This window comes from Anopheles funestus, chromosome 2RL, assembly GCF_943734845.2.
Source record: "Anopheles funestus chromosome 2RL, idAnoFuneDA-416_04, whole genome shotgun sequence".
Classification (NCBI taxonomy): domain Eukaryota; kingdom Metazoa; phylum Arthropoda; class Insecta; order Diptera; family Culicidae; genus Anopheles; species Anopheles funestus.
Genome location: NC_064598.1, coordinates 1,158,642 through 1,179,407, shown reverse-complemented (window position 1 = coordinate 1,179,407; position 20,766 = coordinate 1,158,642). Strand labels below are relative to the sequence as shown.

Here is a 20,766-nt window from a genome sequence, read left to right as displayed (position 1 = left end):
GCCAACGCAAAACATTCCGCATTTGTTGCTCGTACCAGTCGGTTGTACGCTTTTTCCCTGCCACGATTGTAAGGACACGCCGCGACGCACGCCGTTTGCTCGCATTCACGTGTTTAGAGCGTTTTGTTTAAATAACATAACTGAAAGGATTGCATTGTATATGGTGTAGGTTACATCAAAACAATATTGAAATTTGGGCAAAAATTGTATAAATAATTCTACTTCGGAATTTGTTTCTAATACGTGTTGTGGAAAATATAGATGGAAAAACGGTGAAAACGCACTGTGGAAAGTTCAAAATACACATTGCAGTGAGTGGTGTAATGAAACACAATCGTGGAGAATAAATATACATACATACTTCTATCCATGGTTCTTCGTCCTTGAAAGTGAGAAGGAATTTTTAACCACCCAATGCTGTAATTACCTGTGATACTTTGTGTCGTAAAGGTGCATTCACTTGGAAAAAGTCGGATACTGTGTGAGTGTGTGTGTGTGTGTATGTGAGCCAGTGTAGGAGAAAGTCCTTCATCCCGTCCGTGTGTCCTTCAGCCCTCAATTATTGAAATCAGCATTGGATTGTGTTTCGGGTTGTGTCGAAATACGACCAACGCCTGCCGCCAGCATGTTGCGCTTCGGAGGACTCAAGTATAAGAAATTGAATAACGCCGGCTACCCAGGCGAAGAGCAGGAGAGCCACTGCCGCCCCGCCGAGGGAAATGGAAAGCTGGAAAAATCTGTACATTCCACACCGACGACAACGCCATCGAAGCAGCAACGACTGCACAATCAGCTGAATGGAACCGCAATGAAAAATGTAAGAAGCTTTTCTTAGACCACCTCCTCCCGTCTTGTCGTTGTTTTCCTTTGCTACATTGCCCACATTGTTATGCTTAGCTAGATTCACCTTTTCTTCATTGCTCCCAGGACATTACCGGCAGCACTCCGCATCCACCCGTGCTGCGTTGGTGGTTTTGCAGCAATGTATTTACTCTGTCCTTCACGAAGGCATGGTATTATTATTTTTTTTATTTTCCCCCAAAACATACACACTTCTTCACTTGAGGTGCATTGCGACACAAAACCGAGATCCTTTCCTACGCCGGAAAGATTAACATCATCTCAAGCTTCCACAAGAGCGACTTGAAGTGTACCGGTGTGTAGTAAATTAAAAATTCATAATTATACGCCGAGCATTTCGCTTTACCGGCAGCTGCGATAAGAATGTGGGATCCGTTAGTGCGAGGGATGAAGATGTGCCACCAGATGCGAGCATAAAGTTGTTCCACAGAAGCATAAAGTGGTACAAAAAACAAAAAAGTATGTGTAGAACTGTCTCACCAGAACGAGACGTAATTGAATTTTTGGGGAAAAATCGTACGAATTATTTATCAACTTTCTTCACACTTTGCGATAGCTAGAAAATTGACACCCTGTAATGGAAATGATGCCGCTGGCAAGCATCTCCGTTCAGCTACGAAGCAAGCAGACACTGTCCAACTTTTACCCGGTGATGGATGAATCTCTATCAGCGAATCTAGGCCCTCCCTTGGACCAATTTGGACAAACTTTTCCGATCGATCGGTTAACTTTTTAACAAAGCAAAAACTAATCAATGCCGCTATGTAAACTTACCCAAAGATGTATCGATTTAAACTGTGTTGTCTTCAGTTTAATAACGGCTGTAATGGCGTGAAAGGATTACATAGCATCACTAATATTTCCACCCTGAAACACCCTAGATATACTTCCTCTCCCAAAAGCAGACAGATCATTATTTGTCCGAGTCAAGATGGTATGGATCGTATAAAAGGGCTTTCCATTCTACCACAGTCTAACAACAACAGTAACAAACCAAACAGTCGTCACTGGAGCAGAAACTGATTGCAGTCATTAAAAATGAGCATCATCATTTTTCGATGGCTCGATTTTCCCATGTTGTTTTTCCCTGTCGGTGAAGATCTCGTTTTGGGACAAGACACAATTCGTTTGATGTTTATTTATTCTACGAATTCACTAACTCATCGGTCCCGAGAAAAGGATTCCTTTACAGCAACCCAGCCCAAACTTCCATCGAATGTGATTTATCATTTTTAACGGAAAGGTTTTCCTTTCGTTGTTTTGTAAAGCCAAGCGAAACCAAACCAACAAAAAATACGCCTCTTTGTGTGGGGTTCTTCTTACAAATAGGAAAATCATCTCATGAAAGCAAAAGTGTCAAATCATCGTACAGATTGGCGTTGAAAGCAGGGCTGAGACTCTGGCTACCATTGATGTACAATATTCATTGATTTCCCCTTCGTTAACCGCTTCAGGCACCGGTCGGGAGAATCGGGTCCGAATGGGAATTTAATTCGATGCGTCCAATAAAACACAATCCCCGTCCCCGAGACCATCTTAACGACCCGCCAAAAAGCCAAGAAACCACCGTCTGGGCAGGTTAATTGAATCAATTTCTATCGATCATGAATCGTGCGTTGGTGCGCCAAGAAGCCACGCTCATGTCGTGGTCTCATGGCGACCACGAGCGCACCACGCGAGAAGCAATAGCTTTCGATGTGGATAAAATCACGCATCAATAAACAAATTTGTACGCCAGATGAATTGGAATGAAGGTCCAACGATTCGGTACACTGAGGGACGAAGAATGGCATTCCTTGGCGTGTTGCATGGAGCCTTCCGGGAAAAATCGAATTGCTGACGGTGTGCTCCCGTTAGCATCAACTCTAGCCATCCGCCAACATCGGACCGGTGCGTGTTTTGGCGTGACAATATTTTTCTAATTTAATTTAATGGAAAAATTTAACGCTCCACCATGTCCTCCATGGCCGGGAGTGAATATATGTATACGTGTGTGTGTGTCTGCTGGAAATATTTACTTAAACACACACTTCTACACATTCTTCCTACCGCAGTGCCTGGTGCTCCGGCCGCAATACGAAGAATCAGCAAAGGAAAGCGAGGAACTTATGTTGCGACTTCATATTACGTAAAGCTACAACATACACCTTACACCGCTCCGAAGACCCAGGTGAAGGGTTTCGAGTCATACCTAGACACAGGCAGCGTAATAGAAGAAGCTCAATTTACATACTTGGTACAGTTTGCTGAAACCTTCCTTTTCTTGGTGGATGAATTTTATTGTTTGGTGTCAGTTGAATGTGTCCTAAACCTTAACCAAAAATGTAATGTCCACAATGGGAGACATGTTTCTTTCAAGTTGTTCGTAAAAGCCACGATGTTTTGCCCAACTCTCTGACACCCTAATAGAGCAGACTATAGAAAGCCTTTTCGGTGTCTTTTTTCTAAACGCCCAATCCAAGATGGACAAGCTTTGAGCATGTGGAAAATGTAAAAAAATGGGTGGGAACGTCGATTAGCGTAACGAATTCTTTACGTATAATTTATAGCACCGAGCGCATTGTCGTAAAAAGAAACATTTTCAAATCAGCTCAACCAAACCGTTCTTCTCCCGTCGATCGGTTTTTCGATTTCAATTTTAAAGGTATTGTCATTTTGTACCGTCCAGCGATGGGTCACAGCAAACCTCCCGAGCAGGTTTCGGATTGATTTTATGGTCGTATTGTAGCGACTGGAACAGGTACATGCCTGGGAGGGAAGTAACCCGATTGGGAATGAAGGAAAGTAATGGTGAAATAATCCATAAAATTTAACGATCGTCCTTTTTTCGGATTCGATGAGGTGTCCTTTTTAGGCTTTAGATTACCATTTGAGCCAAAGCCGGGTGGGTTCGGAAAGGATCGCGGAGGATGATGTGGGCCCCAATCAAAAGCTGGGATCGAGGATTGGGTGCCACTTTTTCAGCTCAATTCAGATTCGATAGGATTACAATGCATTGCACCAAGGAAAGAATGCTTCGTCAGCTTAGGAACCAAATAAAAGCTAGATAGTTGCCGATAGTCATTCAAAAGCCGCACTTAAAAGCCATTCCACATTACAATCCTGCATCACTGTGGCTCGGTTATCATCCTTACCCATCAGAAATCAAACATTCTCATCTACTTAAGGCACGTTCAAGACACCTTCGCACAATCAAACTCTATTCTGTGTGTCCGTTCGTGTTCGTAGTTGACTCATACTCGCATTGAACCGTAAAAGATAAGCATTGAAGATGCGTTTTCCAACCGCGTCGTTCGTTGACAAACACGACGATGCATTCTGTGTTCGGAGGGTGCGTGCTTGACAAATTGTTCTATCGGTTACGTCCTCCGTAGGTGATAGTTAACGACTTCGCATAATTAAAATTCTTCGATAACATTGGATGGCCTTGGTTTGTCGGAAGGATCGGAACAAGTTGATTAGATCTTCGTTAGACGATGAGCGGTTGAGAAGGGCTGCAAGAACGAAGGGATGCGAACCTACCGTCTCCAACGTTTCCTCCTACTCTACCGACATTTAGGACACATCCCACCGAAAGCGTACGTAACGTTTTTCATGCGTTTTCCAAACGGGATATATATTTTACGACCCTGTAAGCTTCAAATGGAATCCCAAAACGGACAAACCTCACGCGCCAGTATCTCGATTGTGGTTGTCACCTCGGGCTCGGGGACCTTTTTTTCTGCCCAGCCTGTGTTCCCTCCTATCGCCGACTTGTACCGGCAGAGTGATAATGCCCTTTTTTCGGGAAGCTAATTTATAGCTCAACTTGTCCGTTGACACTTTCTTTTTACAGCATGAAAAGGCCCTAACCTGCTGCCTTCGCTACCTTCTCAATCAATCTGAAACGCGCTGTAACTTAGCGTACACTTTTAGTATACATTTTGGTCCCGGGGTATCCGCGTCAAACGCGTCCTACGGTTTCGATGTTGTGCATCGCCGGAGAGCTGCATGGCTTTTTTAAACAGCTCACGGTTGGAAAGGACCAGAACCATTGCCGACGACATCGGGGTGTCGAAGAAATTGTTTATCTTCACGATGCAATAAATTATCCGATTTGGTTTAAGAGGGCCAATCTAATAGACCGCGAACCATGCATGCTCCACATTCTACCAGAACGCACAGCCGTCAGTCATGCCGTTTGTTCTTCGCGATTAGACACTGGGCGAGGCGTATGAATTTATGGTGCAGGAATTAAGATAACCACTTAACATCTTACACGCTTGAAGACATTCGAAGATGCTTCTACGGAATGAAGGAAAAATCCATCCATCTAGATCTCGGCATCTCTCGATGGGCCGCGTTTTAATTGACTGGATCGCCGAGCTCGAGCTAAGACAATAATGATAAAGAAGCGTACCCCAGCGCGTGCAGCCCCAACATGCCAATCGAGCGCCTTTAAATTGAAACAAGTGTTTTAACGCCCTCCATGTGTGTGGATGAAATATATCGATTTTTTTAAACTCTTATTGCAAAGCAACAGAAGCGAACAGAATGTTGTTAAAGTACGCCTAATGGAACTATTTTTAAAAGCGCATCAATTTGATGCATCTTATGGGTGGTAAAATGAGGTTAGTTACAGATCCAATCACACTCCAATTCACCCAAAAATTTGGTATCACTTAAATCGCTTGACAGCATTCGCTTCTTCTGGTCGGCAACATCTTCGGCGCCTTGCTAAGTAGCGTTGATCAAAGCAAAGATGCTCTGTCTCACGGAGCGGCATCGAATGTAAACAGTGTTTGATCGCTTCTCGATCAGTTTTCAGCAGCCGAAAGAATCAATAAACCCGGAAGCACCTTAGAATCATGCTCGATTAGTCTCAAGCAGGACACGAGAATCGAACGAAAATAAACAAATAATGCAATCGGCACATGTACAGCGACATGAATAAATGCAACACACGCCCTAGGCAATCGGTAACAGGGTTTGGTAAATGAATTGGCATATTTCCACGCTCGCACGTACCAAAAGAACATGGCAAACATGGGTTTGAGCGAGAATGTAATTTGAAGTCCATTTCTCTCGGGAACCGCCCATTCCGGACGTGAAATCACATCGACACGTGGCAGTCCTAGGCCGAGTTCATCATCAAATATGCACGATGCTGGTGAAACGATTGTACCGTGGCTGTGATGTGTAATGCCAAGCATTTGGATACAATTTGTCTCCCGCCTTGGTCTGGTCGAACCTGCACAAGATTCTGGCGTCTCAGATGCCACAAAACCTCCACGACAGTTGATGATGGTGCGTTGACTTGTCGAAAAATCTGTGTTCGTGGCGTACGCCAAATTAAACCCGCCACAGCCACAGGACGGCAAAAAAAACAAAAATGTTGATGCTGTGTTGCTGACATTCAGTCATTCAAAAAGCTGGCCCAAATTCTGTCGTCTCCTTTTCCCTCGAGAGATCGGGCACTTTCCACGATGACGGCGTTGCTTTGTGTTCGGAAAATAGGGAGCATGAGCAAAAACCAAAGCACACAAACGCAAAAAATGGACCAGTGAAACGGAAGGGAAGGAAATGTTTTGAAAACAGTACTTAATTGTATTAGCCATTCGATTAACTCGTGGCCAAACACGCCGCACTACCCGCCGACCATGATGCATTTAATTTAAGAATAACATTTTATCCGGGGTCATTATTAGCTGCTTATGGGACTTGCGCTGTTGCTTTTGGTTCTCGATGTTATTTTGGTGAAATATCGGATTCCCCTTTGCCTGGTACCGATCGACCCACGGGTCTAGGTGGAGTGATGTGTTTCGGCACATTTCAACCGAGATGACGCTGTACGCTGGAGATGGGACGGGATTTGAAAATTGTTGAAATAACAACGCAAACAACGCGGCATATTCCTAGGGGTTCCTTTTCCGAGGCCCCTTTCAGAAGGGTTTGCATTTTCTTTTGCTGAGCACACACGTACACATTTTGGTCTACAGCCAGCTGTGCCCAACGAAACAATGGCAAAACCACTTGAAGGCAGTTGGAAACCGAGGAACGGAAGGCCATTCTTCTTCAATTATCGTTCGCATTTTCGAATCGATTCGATACGATATTCGGGGTTTTTCTAGGTTTCCTTTCTATTTCGCCATTTGTGCAGCTTTGACACTGAATGGCATGAGTGTCGTGAATTTGATACGATTCGGTTTTGTGGTTCGATTTTCTTTTATTATCCATGTCTCTGTACCGCTCGGTACATACAAAACAACCTTCCGGCAGGGCCATCCACACCTTCACTCCGCTTTGAATTGCTTAGGCATTTCCTTTCCAGGTCTCATCACCATTTGCCAGCGCGTCAGAAGTATCGTCCGGAATATTGTTATTTATTTACCACGTCCACGCACAGATGGGCGTCCTACCCATTTTAGTTGAACAAACAAGCGACCGAATTTACCGCGGAGAAGACGCCACCGTCATCAAATATCGTTCGATATGCATTTCACGTACAAATGTCGGGGCTGGAATTTCTTCTCCTTGCGGTTGAGTTCCATCCATTCCCTATTCTTCTCCGCATTTACACTTTCACATTCGGAGACCACCGATCTTGGTTGATTGTTTCGAGTGTTTTTTTTTTGTCATTCCTATCCGGTTCTCATGCTCGTTAAAATCAAGCCAAGCAACACACAGAATGTCTCATTTCTATACAGCTCTAATGTCTGTAATACGCACATCGGACGAAGGTCTTGTCTGTCTGCCAATGCTTCAATTTCAGAGGACACACTTCAAAAATTGGATCTGGTTTCGGAAGTGCGAGAAAGTAAGCAAACAACAACAATACAACGCCATATTGCCAACATCTCTTTCCCCTACGGCGAGCCGTTAACAAGACTCCGGGGATGTGGATGTGAAGAAATGCATCCGGAAACATGTTCAATGCGGATGTCTTCCTTTTTCTCCTCTCGAATTGCGAAAACATTACTTTTCCTGTGGTCGTCCCAGAGACGCCTTGTTTATCCTTTACAGCCGAAAGTTACATTGCTTGTGAGACGATGTTGTGACAATCTACGTAAAGAAAAGATCCTTTTTCAAGTCCAAAGATTTGTCAATCTTATACCTTTTTCGGGACGGTTAGATATCATTCTATATAGACCCTCGGCTTATATGTGTACTGAAATTTCCTCAAGCTGCTTATGAGCTGGTGATACATTTCGCAAATATTCGTTCAATTGCTTTATTCCCGTAAGTCAAATAAAGGTGTCTAATCAAACAAAACATGTTTGCCCTTTTCCACCAGGTAAACACATCTTCGTCAGAGCAGAAACGGCACCGAAACAACTTCATGCTCATAGTTGGTGGTCTGTCGGGAAAATCGCATTCCGAGTCCGATTCACCTAACTCGCCTTCTCACGCTACCGTCCAGCCGTCGTCACCTTCGTCCAACTTTAAACTTCTCAGTGGAAAATTCGCCATTGACAGCAAGCGCAAGATCAACTGTAAAACAAGGATCTATAAGTGCATCAAGCGTATCCTGAAACGAAACTCTTTCCACACCGGCACACCAAAGGATCACCAACAGCCCAGAGGACAGCGAATGCCTTCGACTCTTCGTTCACCAAATGCCGCTGACTACCGGGAGATCAAGTCGCTTTTGGAGAAGCAGCACCGTGATCTCGAGTACGACGTCAACTTGGCAAAATGTGTCGAAAAACCTGCCTTTGTAAGTCTCCTATAGATAATTTTCTATCAATATCGAAAATTGTTTCTACCGTTCCGATCATCCTTATTTATTCGCATGTGTTTTTTTTTTGCTTCTTCTGTCCCTTCTCTAGATCAAAAAGATAGCCATCAATATGCTGCAAAGTGCCGTTTTGGATGAGAAAGAAGACAGCACATTGGTACTTCATCGTGAACAAACAGCCTCCGTTACCGGCACGATACAGAGTGACCTCGAGCGGGAACGAGAATATCAGCGACTGCTGAATGAATGTTGGTACCACGAAAACCTGCCCCGCAGTCTTTCCCTGCAGCTGCTGATGGATAAACTCCCTGGCTGCTTCCTGGTGCGTAAAAGCACCACGCAACCCGACTGTTATGCACTGTCGTTGCGCGTCCCGCCAGGATCAGGACCTCGCATCGCACACTACCTCATCGTCCGAACGGCCACCGATGGATACAAGATCAAAGGCTTCCAGAAGGAGTTCAGCTCGCTCCGTGCCCTGATTGTGCATCATTCGGTGATGCCGGAAGCGCTGCCCGTACCACTAGCCGTGCCTCGTCCCGTTAATCTAGTGGTCAAGACCAAGTTCGAGGATGATTACGAGACCGTGTTCGATCTGGCCAAAGAGCTACAGCCCTAGCCGCAACATACCTGATGCCAAGGTGGAAGCAGCGATTACCAAAACAATATGCTTAGGTTAAGTTCAGTCACTTTTCAATGCTATTTTGTTATCCCCTTCCCATCTTCCCGCCCTGTAAGTCTATAATTATGAGATGAGAAATAAATTATTCTACAAAACGTTACGACTCAAAGCGCATACGTTTCTGGGAGTGTCTTTTCTCCACCATCGATCGGTTTCAGACGGGTTTACGTCGAAGGCGCACACGCATAGGTTCATAATTGTAGGTTATGAATCCGAAAAAATGGATGAAAGGTCATTCGAAATCCCAAACAATTCTCCACTCGGCGATGCTCATTAAGAACGCGGAGAAGATGAGAATGCCTGTCAGACCATGCCCACGCACAAAACGCACCGTTGTCTAGACCTTTTAAACGCCTTTTCCTATCCGATCGGTCGTTGTTATCGGGAAAGCCGCCCATCTTCCTCGCAAACCACATGCAGCCCTTATAGAAGAGCAATAAAAATCAACACACATAACATGTCATTAAAATGCGATGTCTAGCCCTGGCGCGACCCTTGCTCAGTTCTTTTATCCCAATAATTCCCGAGGTGCTGGCGAAATGCGGTACGACCTCGGTCCAGTTTCCGGTACCAATAGGGAGGAAGCAGCAGGTAGGGATAGGCCGCATCCATCCTGCGATCAGCCGAATGCACGCCGGATCTAATTGGGCGTTGCACCACCGCCGGCTGCGTGTTTCTGATGTAATTAGTCGATAGATAATTATGTGGGTTTTCTTTTATTTTAGTGTTTTAGGGGGATGAGTTGGAAACATTATGATGATGTAATGCTGATGCAATGGTATGATTTCATTTGTGTCCGCTGAAGATGACCGCTATGGACCAATGGCCGCTATGGCGATGAAGATAGTATTCGAGATGAACTTTAGGCGGTGTTATACGAAATTGACTCAATATAAACTAACATCTTAATAGAACGCTATGAACTGTGTCCCTAGAAACTGTGTAACACCACCAAGATTACAATTAATGCTTTTTAGCAAAAAATTCCACTCACATGTGGCTGTCGTCCGAAGCTATTGTGAATGTCCCGGAAATCATTAAAAGTATCCGGAAGATCCAAAAAGTAAAAAAAAACTTACAAGTATCGCTATTGAAGTGGATTGGATGTGATCAAAATTTAATTAGTCTTCCACTTGAAAGCGAAAAGCCGGGAAAGAACGGTCCTAATGTAAACCACCAAGAAATCATGGATTTCACACATACATTCTTTTCTTTCGCCAGAGCTAGGCCTTTTCCGTGATGCTAGAGCTAGGGTAATGTTTCCAGCTCTGTGAAGAGTTTCATATTTCAGGGTCGGGCCGGCGAAAAAGGAAACTTTACATGCTGGGAGATGCATAAAAAACCCCTATACACAGAATGAAACATTTGTACCGCAAGAAACACAAGCCTGAGCTTGACGTCCAGCATTGGGACAAAGATAACAGAAGAAAGGTTGAGCATCAGAGGAAGAAAAAAACAAGCATCTGCATATTGTCGTAAATTAAATCAACGCGGCGTAACTAGGAGCAGCAGCTTTGCCAACGGTTCTATGTTTCTCGAGATGCAGGTTCCCACCATTCCGGTTTTTGGTTAAACTTCTACCACGAACCAATGACAAATAGGTTAGTGTTTCACTTAGAACAACACATGTGAACTCATCAGGAAAACCGAGTCAAACAAAAACCAGATGTTGGAAAAAAGCGAGCAGTTCCAGCGTATCGTATTGTAAAATTATTGCCACACGGAATATGATTGCTCAAATTGGAACACATGAACGCGGGATGGAAAAGATACTAAATGAAAGAATCCCGCATATTGTGGGCAGTTTGTTAGAAAGTGGTAACTAAGAATTTAGGAAATTGTATGTAGCTAGGGATGGCGTTTTCACTCATATGACCTAATGCAATTTTGGCAAAATTCCGTAAATCATTTTGTATGGTGTGGTTTATTTGCCATTTATCACACGTAGAAATCTGGAATATGACAAACCCATCCAGAAGCTACACAACTTTCTTTGTGTATTGCTGAACAATAGATTCCTTGATGTTTCCTCAGTTCTGCAAGCCTGTCAGAATGTGCTGAAGACATCATTATCATCTCTTCCGATACAGAAGGCGATCTCTCAGGGGAAGTTTATGCCCGCACAACGTGTACAGGGCGAAGACAGACAAATATATAATATACAATATGGTAAGAAAGCATACATCAAGATAACATCATTTGGTGGCAAGAAAAAGTTTGCCGCGAAGAACAACTGCTCTGCTATGGAGTCGCCGTACCGGTCCGTTGGGGATTTGGGAAATGAATTCTACCGCTACCCGTGCCTTTTCCCTAACATTAGTCGTAGGGGAAACGGAAAAATAATTGACTGTCACTTCATTAAACGCCCGCTTGTCAATTTCTGGTGTGTCCATCGTCGTCACCGTCACCTCATGTACATGTACGAAAAAAAAGGATCTGTGTAGTAGTTTATTGGGATACAAATGGTGTTTTTCATGTGTGAGAAACATTTGCCACATTTGCCGTTAAGGTGTTGCTTACGATTGTTGGCGGACGGAGGAAGAAATTCAACGCGGGGTTTCTAAAGATGAGCCTGCATGAGGGAACAGGGTTGTGAGCAGCAGGAACCAAAGTCCTTCACCCATCAATGATCGTAAAGTGGCTTATGATGAAGAAACTATTCATACATTTGCTCCTCTCGTACGCACTCTCTATTCGCTCCCCATGAGGTCTGCACAAACAACAATTGACAAACGGAGCGAGCAAAACATCCCTTACACCGTATCCTACACAATCAATCCTAGAAAGCTTTTGTGCTTCTTAATAGACTTTTAAAACATCTTTCATTTGAATTGTATGCATCTCGAAGCGGGATGCGATGAAGGATCGCCTCGAAGCACATTTCCTTTTGTGCTGGTGACCCGTATAAGTTTTTTTTTATTTACGGAGAACCTAAACCGTACTGTAATGAAATGAACGAGAAATGATCGTTGGCAAACGGTTTAAAGTGTATATGAAAACAACCCAAAAAAATATATCTTTAGAAGGCCCGGGAAATGAAAGGATCGCATCGAATCGGGGAAATACACGACCGGGGCCAGAAGGTCTGCAGCAGCAGGGTCTGCTCATTTTTCATTTCAAATGTCTACGGTTCTATAGAACCGAGCGAGATCACATAGATCACGAAACAAAAGAAACGTAGAAGAACAGCCACGAGAAAATATCCTTCAGCCAAATGGTCCTTACTAGATGCTCATTTGAAGGAGATTTCCGAAGTTCCGAATATAGCCCACCCTTTGGTCCTATCCTTGGGCAAATTTGTGTAATGTGCAATTGCTGACGGTACTCCAAAAACATGCATTTTCTGCAGATCGCCCAGAGAAATATAGGCAATCTATGCAATCTCCTATACTGACCAACAGAGGCATCAGATAAACATTTTAACAACCGTCTACCACTTCTGGCTAATCCGATAACGGACTCAGCATCTGATATGTTGTACAAAATCGATAGGCAAAAACATTTACTCCCTGGAGAGTTGCTGGAGTGCTTGCTGGCAACTTTAGACGGAAGGTTCAAGTACTTTCTGTTGAAATAGAAAAATCGCAAACAAAGATCTCCGACCGTGGCAAACAACTCTGCACCCACTTCAACGAAGGACGGTATGGGTCGTATCGTGCATTGATCATTGTTTTGGCGATGATGTACCTTGAGACAAAAAGGTTCCGAACTTACCCCCGGTATCTATGGATATTCGTTTTTGCCTACTGCTGCCAAAGTCACACAGCGAGATGCCCATGCCGTATTGAATTCAGGTAAACCAAAGGACCTTCGTCAAACTCGAAAGGACATACCGGTAAGATTCCGATGCATCGAAGAAGGGGAAACACAATTCTGGGCATTAACCACACGCATACACGCAGCAATTGTCGTTTTGCATCGGTCAACTTGGTTACACAGGAAAGGTAATCAGAGCCATTAGTGAAAACTTAAATTTTTAACCCAGAATTAGTTTGGAAGGAATTGAATCTCTTCTACCAATTCCATATTATAAACAACCATACATATATCCATCGTTTACTCACACATTGTAGCTGTGAAGGAAATTACAAGTGGATAATAAAACGTTTAGCGTACAAGTTATGATATTCACTTAGCTTTCGTTTATTGAATTTCATTACTTCAGAACACCTTCCATCAGTTCAAAAGGTGAGATGTCGTAAAAATAAAAAAAACAAGAGCAGCTGCAACTGCTTGCAACTGGATATGAACGGTATCTATATAAATCGGAATAAGGATTGCGATAAAGAATACAATCCATTTCACGGCTCGACCCGGAGTCCTCCTCGGAGTCTGGTGCAGCAGAAATGGAATAGACTCCGACACGTGGATGCAGCGGGTTTGAGCCGACCCGTATGAGTAGATTCAGTAGTTCCGACCGGAACACATGCATCCACGGGTCGGAATCGCTTATGGCGCTCCTACCCAATTGTTGCACCTACAGAACCTATTTGTATTTACGGTCCCGGACACACGGCGGCTCATCAGACTTCCACAATCGCGTGTAATTCACGTGTGTAAATGTAATGTCCCATGTAATTCATGCCTACGCGTAAACCCTGTTCGGATCGGTTATGGATGGCTCCGATCCGGTAGGTTCGGGTCGACACGCCCATCACTAGTACGAAGTAGCTTGAAATCAAACGAAGATGCGTTTACACGTCCGTTGGTTGCATCTGTAAATTTTGTCTGCAGTTGGGCGTAAATATAAAAAGTGAAATGCATTTTTACAACCAACAAAGATCAGCTCTTGTCGAAAATTGGAAAAGTACATGTATTATAATCATCTAATATCTAAACTATCCATATTTTATTTTCCAAAAATTCTTCACCGACACGCGCGTGTCGTTTATAACAATCTTGAGCACATTATCATACTGTCAAACGTGAAGCTGTCACACTGCACGTGTGGTTCCAAACAAACATCTGCAACCCAAAAGCACCGGCTTCGAAAATGAACTTAAAACCGTATCGTCTTTTTATCGGTAACATTCCAGCCGGAACTACCGAACAGGAGTTAAGTAAAGAATTCAGTGCATACGGCAACGTAGAGTCGTTAGAGATCAAAACGAAAACTAACCCGCTCAATGATTCCGTTGATACATTCGGTTTCGTAACTCTTCAAACCGAGGACCACATCGTACCCCAATGTAAGCGGATCTTTTTCAATCGCCTTTAGCAGTGCTGGGTTATTTTGTATTAAAATGTTTCTCTTCTTCTGTTTCAAGGCATCAAGGAGTTTCAACAACAAAAGTATAAAGGATTTTACTTGAATGTATCCCGAGCAAAGGAATCGTTTTTGGAGAAATTGAAACGTGAACGAGAGGAAGCTGAAGCTCAGAAAAATAATACCTCACTTTTGGATCCATATAAAAAATCAGAAGAGGCCAAGCTTGCAAAAAACACTGTAACACCTCTTCCTACATTACCAACGTTAGGTAAAGCCAACGAAAGCAGTTCCTCTGATAGCTCGGAATCGGAAAGCGATGACGAAGCATCATCAGTGAAAGCGAAACCGTTGGCAGTAACTCGTGATAGTAGACCACAGCCACCAAAAGAGCAAGATGAAATAGTGAAAAAGTGGAATCAAGAGACGTACATCGAGTATGGAAAACTAAAAATTCTTCCAGTTACTGGGCAGGTAGCGGATGTAATCGACCGATCCAAACCACACCAGAAGCGATCGGAGGATAAAAAGCTTGGCGAGAACGCTCGTTTAGCAGATGAAAAACGTAAACAAGGTCTGAATAACTTAAAATCTGCTTATGAGCAACAAAAGCTAGCGATTAAAAATGCTCTCGCTGGTGAACCGCAAAATAGTAAGAAAAAAATTACATTTGAGGATGATGAGTATGACATATCGGAAGGCAAGAAACTGTCCCTATTCGGTGCCCAGGAAGAGGAAGATGATGGTTTCCAGGGAAATTTCTCCTTACGGAAGCAGATGGTCGGGGAAGAAGGTCAAAAGTTGTATGAAATGCAAACGTCCTACCAGGCGGATAATCGGTTTCGTTTGGATGCTCGATTTTTGGAAGATGCAGATAAGTCCGCAGAAAAAAAGTCACTACAGGCTAAAGGAAAGGATAAGGAACGGATGAAACAATTGGAGATCCTTTCAAAAGTTACCGGCAAACCAATCAGTGTAGATGATCGAGTTGATAGGTAAATTAGTCGCTTTTCATGGTGTGTTTTAGTATAACGCTGAGCTAATCTGATACGTTTTTTTTTCAGTACAAACGCACTACAAATGCAACGTTTCGATCCTTTGCAACAAACGGCGCCGAATCAAAATGATAAACCAGAACCTAAAGTACCAATGTCTGAAAGGAAAAAAGCCGATCGTCGTGAAAATGATTTTCATGTTTCTGATGAAAAGTTTTACAAGGTGGCGGATAATTTCGTCATTTCGTCCCAGCACCAAACCCAAGGATTTAGTTTATTATCAATGCTAGGAAGAGCAACGAAGAGCAATGATAATACGATGAAATCAGATACTGCACTATACGACAAACCACTGAAAAGTGATACCCGTTTCCGGTACGAATCTTCCGACAGTGAAGATGAGCAGAATCGCAAGAAACAAAAGAAGCAGAAAATCGAAAAAAAGAAACCCGGGAAGGAAAAAAAGGGGAAGGATGATTCAAACCAATCGACATCAGGATACTATACGAAGCAGGGCATATGGAAAGAAAGCTTTTTCTTCCTGCCCAATGATTCACGTCTCGATGGTAATATGTGTACAAGTGACCTTCTCCTTACTTTATGTCTGTGTATTAATATATGTTTTTTTTTTCTTTGCAGTTGGTCGAGAATTTCTTGGCTTTGTTTCTGGCGAAGACGGAAACGTGAAAAGTGCTAAGGAAGCGGTTGCTGGTTTAACGGATACCGATATTCTAAACGTTCGTCTATTGTATAAGAAACGCAGATATCGCGAAAACAGATTCGTACAAAAAGAATCTAAACTAGGCTTTAGACGGTTGCAAAAGAAAACTATGACGTTACGGAGCAAGATCAACAAACCGAAGTAATTAAACTATTTTAATTGCATGGTCCCAAACAAGAGGCATCTTTGCCAAAGGTTCAATAAACGCCTTACGTTACACGATAAGCTAACTGAATATACATTTTACTCTTTTATGATTGAAGTACCTATCACTGGTGAAGATCACACTCGGTTAGATTAGGGACTTATCTTTGAAGACTCACAAAAGCATTCAAATTCGGTGTTATCATTCGCTATGTACATCATTTAATCATTTTCATTGTCATATTCTGTCGGTTTCCATATGTCCTTGGTATAGAAGATCAAACATTATCTTGGGTTCAACAATCGAACAGCTATATTCATTCGTTGTCCATCATGGTTTGGGTGAAGGTGGTATTCGCCATTGCGCTTTGCGGTGTTCTGTTCACCGCAAATGGTCTCGTTACGGCTGACCAGGGCGATTGTGAGCTTCCCCCTAAACTTGCTGAAGAAATAGCACAGTACCAACCGATAGTGGATTCGATTTTTCAACACATCGTATCCGGTGAGTATGCGGGCAAAACCTGGCAGAGCTTACTGGAGTTTACGGATCGATTTGGACCACGGCTTACCGGAACAAAACAGCTAGAGGATGCGATTGATTATGCAGTCCAGGAGATGATCAAAGAAGGACTCGATAATGTACACACAGAGGACGCCATTGTATCGCATTGGCAGCGCGGTCGAGAATGGGCAGTATTGGTAGAGCCTTTTCAGAAGAATTTACCCATGCTAGGACTAGGAAAATCCGTCGGAACTCCCCCAGACGGTATTACAGCGGAGGTGATTGCCGTGGAATCATTTGAAGAATTTGAAACCTACACTGCGGATCAAGTGAAGGGAAAAATTGTGGTTTTTGCTCCAGCTTGGACTAGCTATGGTGCGACGGGCCGTTATCGATACGAATCAGCGCCAACTGCAGCGAAAAAAGGTGCTGCCGCAGTACTAATACGGTCGATCACGCCTTTCTCTATTGGTACGCCTCACACTGGAACTTTAGGATATGATCCGGATGTACACCGTATTCCTGCCGCCGCAATATCCGTTGAAGATGCAATGTTACTACTGCGCAAGTTCCGACGAGGAGACAAAATGGTAATTCAGCTAAACATGGACGCAATCAATCTTGAACCCACAGTATCTCGGAATACGATCGGAGAACTGGAAGGCCATACCTTCAAGAACACCTCCGTAGTGGTCGTTTCTGGCCATATGGACAGCTGGGATGTAGGCACTGGCTCTTCGGACGATGCTGGAGGCGTGTTCATTTCGTGGAAAGCCATAGCGTTCCTGAAAGCAATGGGTCTGCGACCGCGTCGCACAATTCGAGCCATTTATTGGACGGCTGAGGAGGTGGGTGTAGAAGGTGCTAGTGCTTATGAAAGACAGCATGCCGAGGATGAAAAGAATGAGTTTAATGTATTCTTTGAGTCTGATTCGGGTACATTTGAACCTACGGGACTCGACTTTTCCGGAAACCGCGCTGCGCAGTGCATTTTTGCGGAAGTGGCTAAGTATGTCCAACATTTACACATTGCTTTTTCCAGTGATTGCATACATGTACTTTGAACGGTTTGTTACTTGCTTTAGATTGATGCCTGGTTTTGACGAATTCACATACACAGAAGGAGTCGTGGGATCAGACATTGGGAATTGGGTTGGAAGAGGTTTTCCGGGCGTATCTTTGCGCAATAAAAACGAAAATTACTTTTGGTAAGCATCGGGAAGTTCTTCAAAGCAATACCAAATTTAATATTTTGTATTATAATTCCTATAATAGGTATCATCATTCTGAAGGCGATACAATGGAGTTGGAGGATCCCGCTGCTTTGGATAGAAGTACCGCTCTATGGGCTGCTACTGCCTATGTGGTTGCAGATTTAAGCATTGATATTCCGAAAGAGCCTGTAAATTACAATTATAGCTAACTTTCTTTCCTGTTTTCACTCCACTTTGAAATACATACAGTACAATTCAATCATGTGTATAGGACTTATGTGCATTTATTGTTCAAGCAAATCGTCTTCTCGCTTTACTAAGAAGATCAATTTTCTAGCGTTTGTCTACTCACTATTGGAGCGACCCGGTGGTATAGATAGTAGCGGCGCCTGTTTCTATATGACAAGACCGGGTTTCAAATCCCATCCTGACCGAAACCCACGTGTACGCAGGACTGCTAGGGGTAGATAAAGTCAAGGAAAGCCAGTAATGGCAGGCCAAGTCCTCTTGGCGTTGTAGCGCCACGAAAGAAGAAGTCTACTCAGTGTGATTTAAATTTTATAGATTAATCAGAGTTGTTCGACTTCCTGCTAGCAGTTATCCAAAGCCAAAGCCATCCTATACTCAATTTACAAAACAGATTAGGCTGAGAATAATGTTGTAATATGGAGTTTTGTCTAAAAGAAATTAATAGTTAACTTTAGACATGTGACATGTACAAAAATACAATAACACAATAGCTCTATTTTATCAAATGCTAAATAATATCATTTGATACTTTAAACACTTTTATCAACATTATAACAAAGCTATTTTGATTGAAGTGGTGCCTAACGATGCTGAAGATCCAGAAAACCAGGTCTTATAGATTAGACACGGCTCTTAAATACCGTGCTAGGCATTCAAATTCAGTGTTATCATCAATCGGGAACTTTATCTTGTCATTGATTGTCCTATCATTCATTTAAAGTGAGCTGGTATATTGCAAGTGCTAATACCTACCACCACTTATTGCTCAAGTGCCTTAGGTTCATTCGTTGTCCATCATGGTTTGGGTGAAGGTGGTATTCGCCATTGCGCTTTGCGGTGTTCTGTTCACCGCAAATGGTCTCGTTACGGCTGACCAGGGCGATTGTGAGCTTCCCCCTAAACTTGCTGAAGAAATAGCACAGTACCAACCGATAGTGGATTCGATTTTTCAACACATCGTATCCGGTGAGTATGCGGGCAAAACCTGGCAGAGCTTACTGGAGTTTACGGATCGATTTGGACCACGGCTTACCGGAACGAAACAGCTAGAGGATGCGATTGATTATGCGGTCCAGGAGATGATCGAAGAAGGACTCGATAATGTACACACAGAGGAAGCCATTGTATCGCATTGGCAGCGCGGTCGAGAATGGGCAGTATTGGTAGAGCCTTTTCAGAAGAATTTACCCATGCTAGGACTAGGAAAATCCGTCGGAACTCCCCCCGACGGTATTACAGCGGAGGTGATTGCAGTGGAATCATTTGAAGAATTTGAAACCTTCACTGCGGATCAAGTGAAGGGGAAGATTGTGGTTTTTGCTCCAGCTTGGACTGGCTATGGTGCGACGGGCCGTTATCGATACGAATCAGCGTCTATTGCAGCGAAAAAAGGTGCTGCCGCAGTGCTATTGCGGTCGATGACACCTTTCTCGATCGGTACGCCTCACACTGGAACTTTACGGTATGATCCGGATGTACACCGTATTCCAGCCGCCGCGATAACCGTTGAAGATGCAATGTTACTACTGCGCAAGTTCCGACGAGGAGACAAAATGGTAATTCAGCTTAACATGGACGCAATCAATCTTGAACCCACAGTATCTCGGAATACGATCGGAGAACTGGAAGGCCATACCTTCAAGAACACCTCCGTAGTGGTCGTTTCTGGCCATATGGATAGCTGGGATGTAGGCACTGGCGCTTCGGACGATGCTGGAGGCGTATTTGTTTCGTGGAAAGCCATAACGTTCCTGAAAGCAATGGGTCTTCGACCGCGTCGCACAATTCGAGCCATTTATTGGACGGCAGAGGAACAGTACTTGGAAGGAGCGAGTGTTTACGAAAGAGAACATGCCGAGGATGAAAAAGAGGAGTTTAACGTGTTCTTTGAGTCCGATTCGGGGACGTTTGAACCTACGGGACTCGACTTTTCCGGAAACCGCGCTGCGCAGTGCATCTTTGCGGAAGTGGCTAAGTATGCAGCCAGTTTTCATGTCAAATGATTTAATAAAAAATACAATTTTTACTTACGTTAGGTTGATGACCGGATACGATGATTTCACATTCACGGAAGGTTCCGTAAGTTCAGACATTGGCAACTGGGTCAGCAGAGGTTTTCCCGGCGTGTCTTTGCGGAATAGGAATGAGAATTACTTTTGGTGAGAATTTCAGAACACTTGACTGCAAACACAGAAACGAAATATTCGAATGTCTTGCAAACATTTGCAGGTATCATCACACAGAGGGGGACACCATCGAGCTGGAAGATCCTGTTGCGCTGGACAAAATCACTGCTCTGTGGGCTGCTACTGCCTACGTGATCGCAGATTTAAGCGTCGATATTCCGAAAAATGTGATCGACTACAGTTACGTCTGACGAAAGAACTAAATTTCTTTGTGTATCAATAAAATTAACTGACTGAGCATTGGAAACCAAAAATGATATTTGATACTAAATTTTTGTTTTCTTTATTT

At 43.5% G+C, this 20,766-nt stretch overlaps 4 protein-coding genes across 4 annotated transcripts; all 4 read left to right on the top strand.

The window, feature by feature from the left end:
- LOC125766528 (uncharacterized) lies at positions 1-9,360 on the top strand. The gene is made up of 3 exons (XM_049432556.1): positions 1-817; positions 8,135-8,557; positions 8,670-9,360. Exons 1-3 carry the CDS (start codon positions 626-628, stop codon positions 9,195-9,197), a joined length of 1,143 nt encoding a protein of 380 aa, XP_049288513.1. The 5' UTR covers positions 1-625; the 3' UTR covers positions 9,198-9,360.
- A 4,724-nt stretch (positions 9,361-14,084) lies between these two features.
- Positions 14,085-16,417, top strand: LOC125762024 (probable RNA-binding protein CG14230). Its single transcript, XM_049423693.1, has 4 exons — positions 14,085-14,449; positions 14,528-15,461; positions 15,531-16,027; positions 16,101-16,417. The coding sequence occupies exons 1-4, from the start codon at positions 14,254-14,256 to the stop codon at positions 16,325-16,327; spliced, it is 1,854 nt and encodes a 617-aa protein (XP_049279650.1). The 5' UTR covers positions 14,085-14,253; the 3' UTR covers positions 16,328-16,417.
- A 128-nt stretch (positions 16,418-16,545) lies between these two features.
- LOC125762031 (carboxypeptidase Q-like) lies at positions 16,546-18,481 on the top strand. Its single transcript, XM_049423716.1, has 3 exons — positions 16,546-17,837; positions 17,914-18,036; positions 18,104-18,481. The coding sequence occupies exons 1-3, from the start codon at positions 16,660-16,662 to the stop codon at positions 18,249-18,251; spliced, it is 1,449 nt and encodes a 482-aa protein (XP_049279673.1). The 5' UTR covers positions 16,546-16,659; the 3' UTR covers positions 18,252-18,481.
- A 442-nt stretch (positions 18,482-18,923) lies between these two features.
- Positions 18,924-20,742, top strand: LOC125762032 (carboxypeptidase Q-like). The gene is made up of 3 exons (XM_049423717.1): positions 18,924-20,266; positions 20,328-20,450; positions 20,521-20,742. The coding sequence occupies exons 1-3, from the start codon at positions 19,089-19,091 to the stop codon at positions 20,666-20,668; spliced, it is 1,449 nt and encodes a 482-aa protein (XP_049279674.1). The 5' UTR covers positions 18,924-19,088; the 3' UTR covers positions 20,669-20,742.
- Positions 20,743-20,766: the final 24 nt, after the last annotated feature.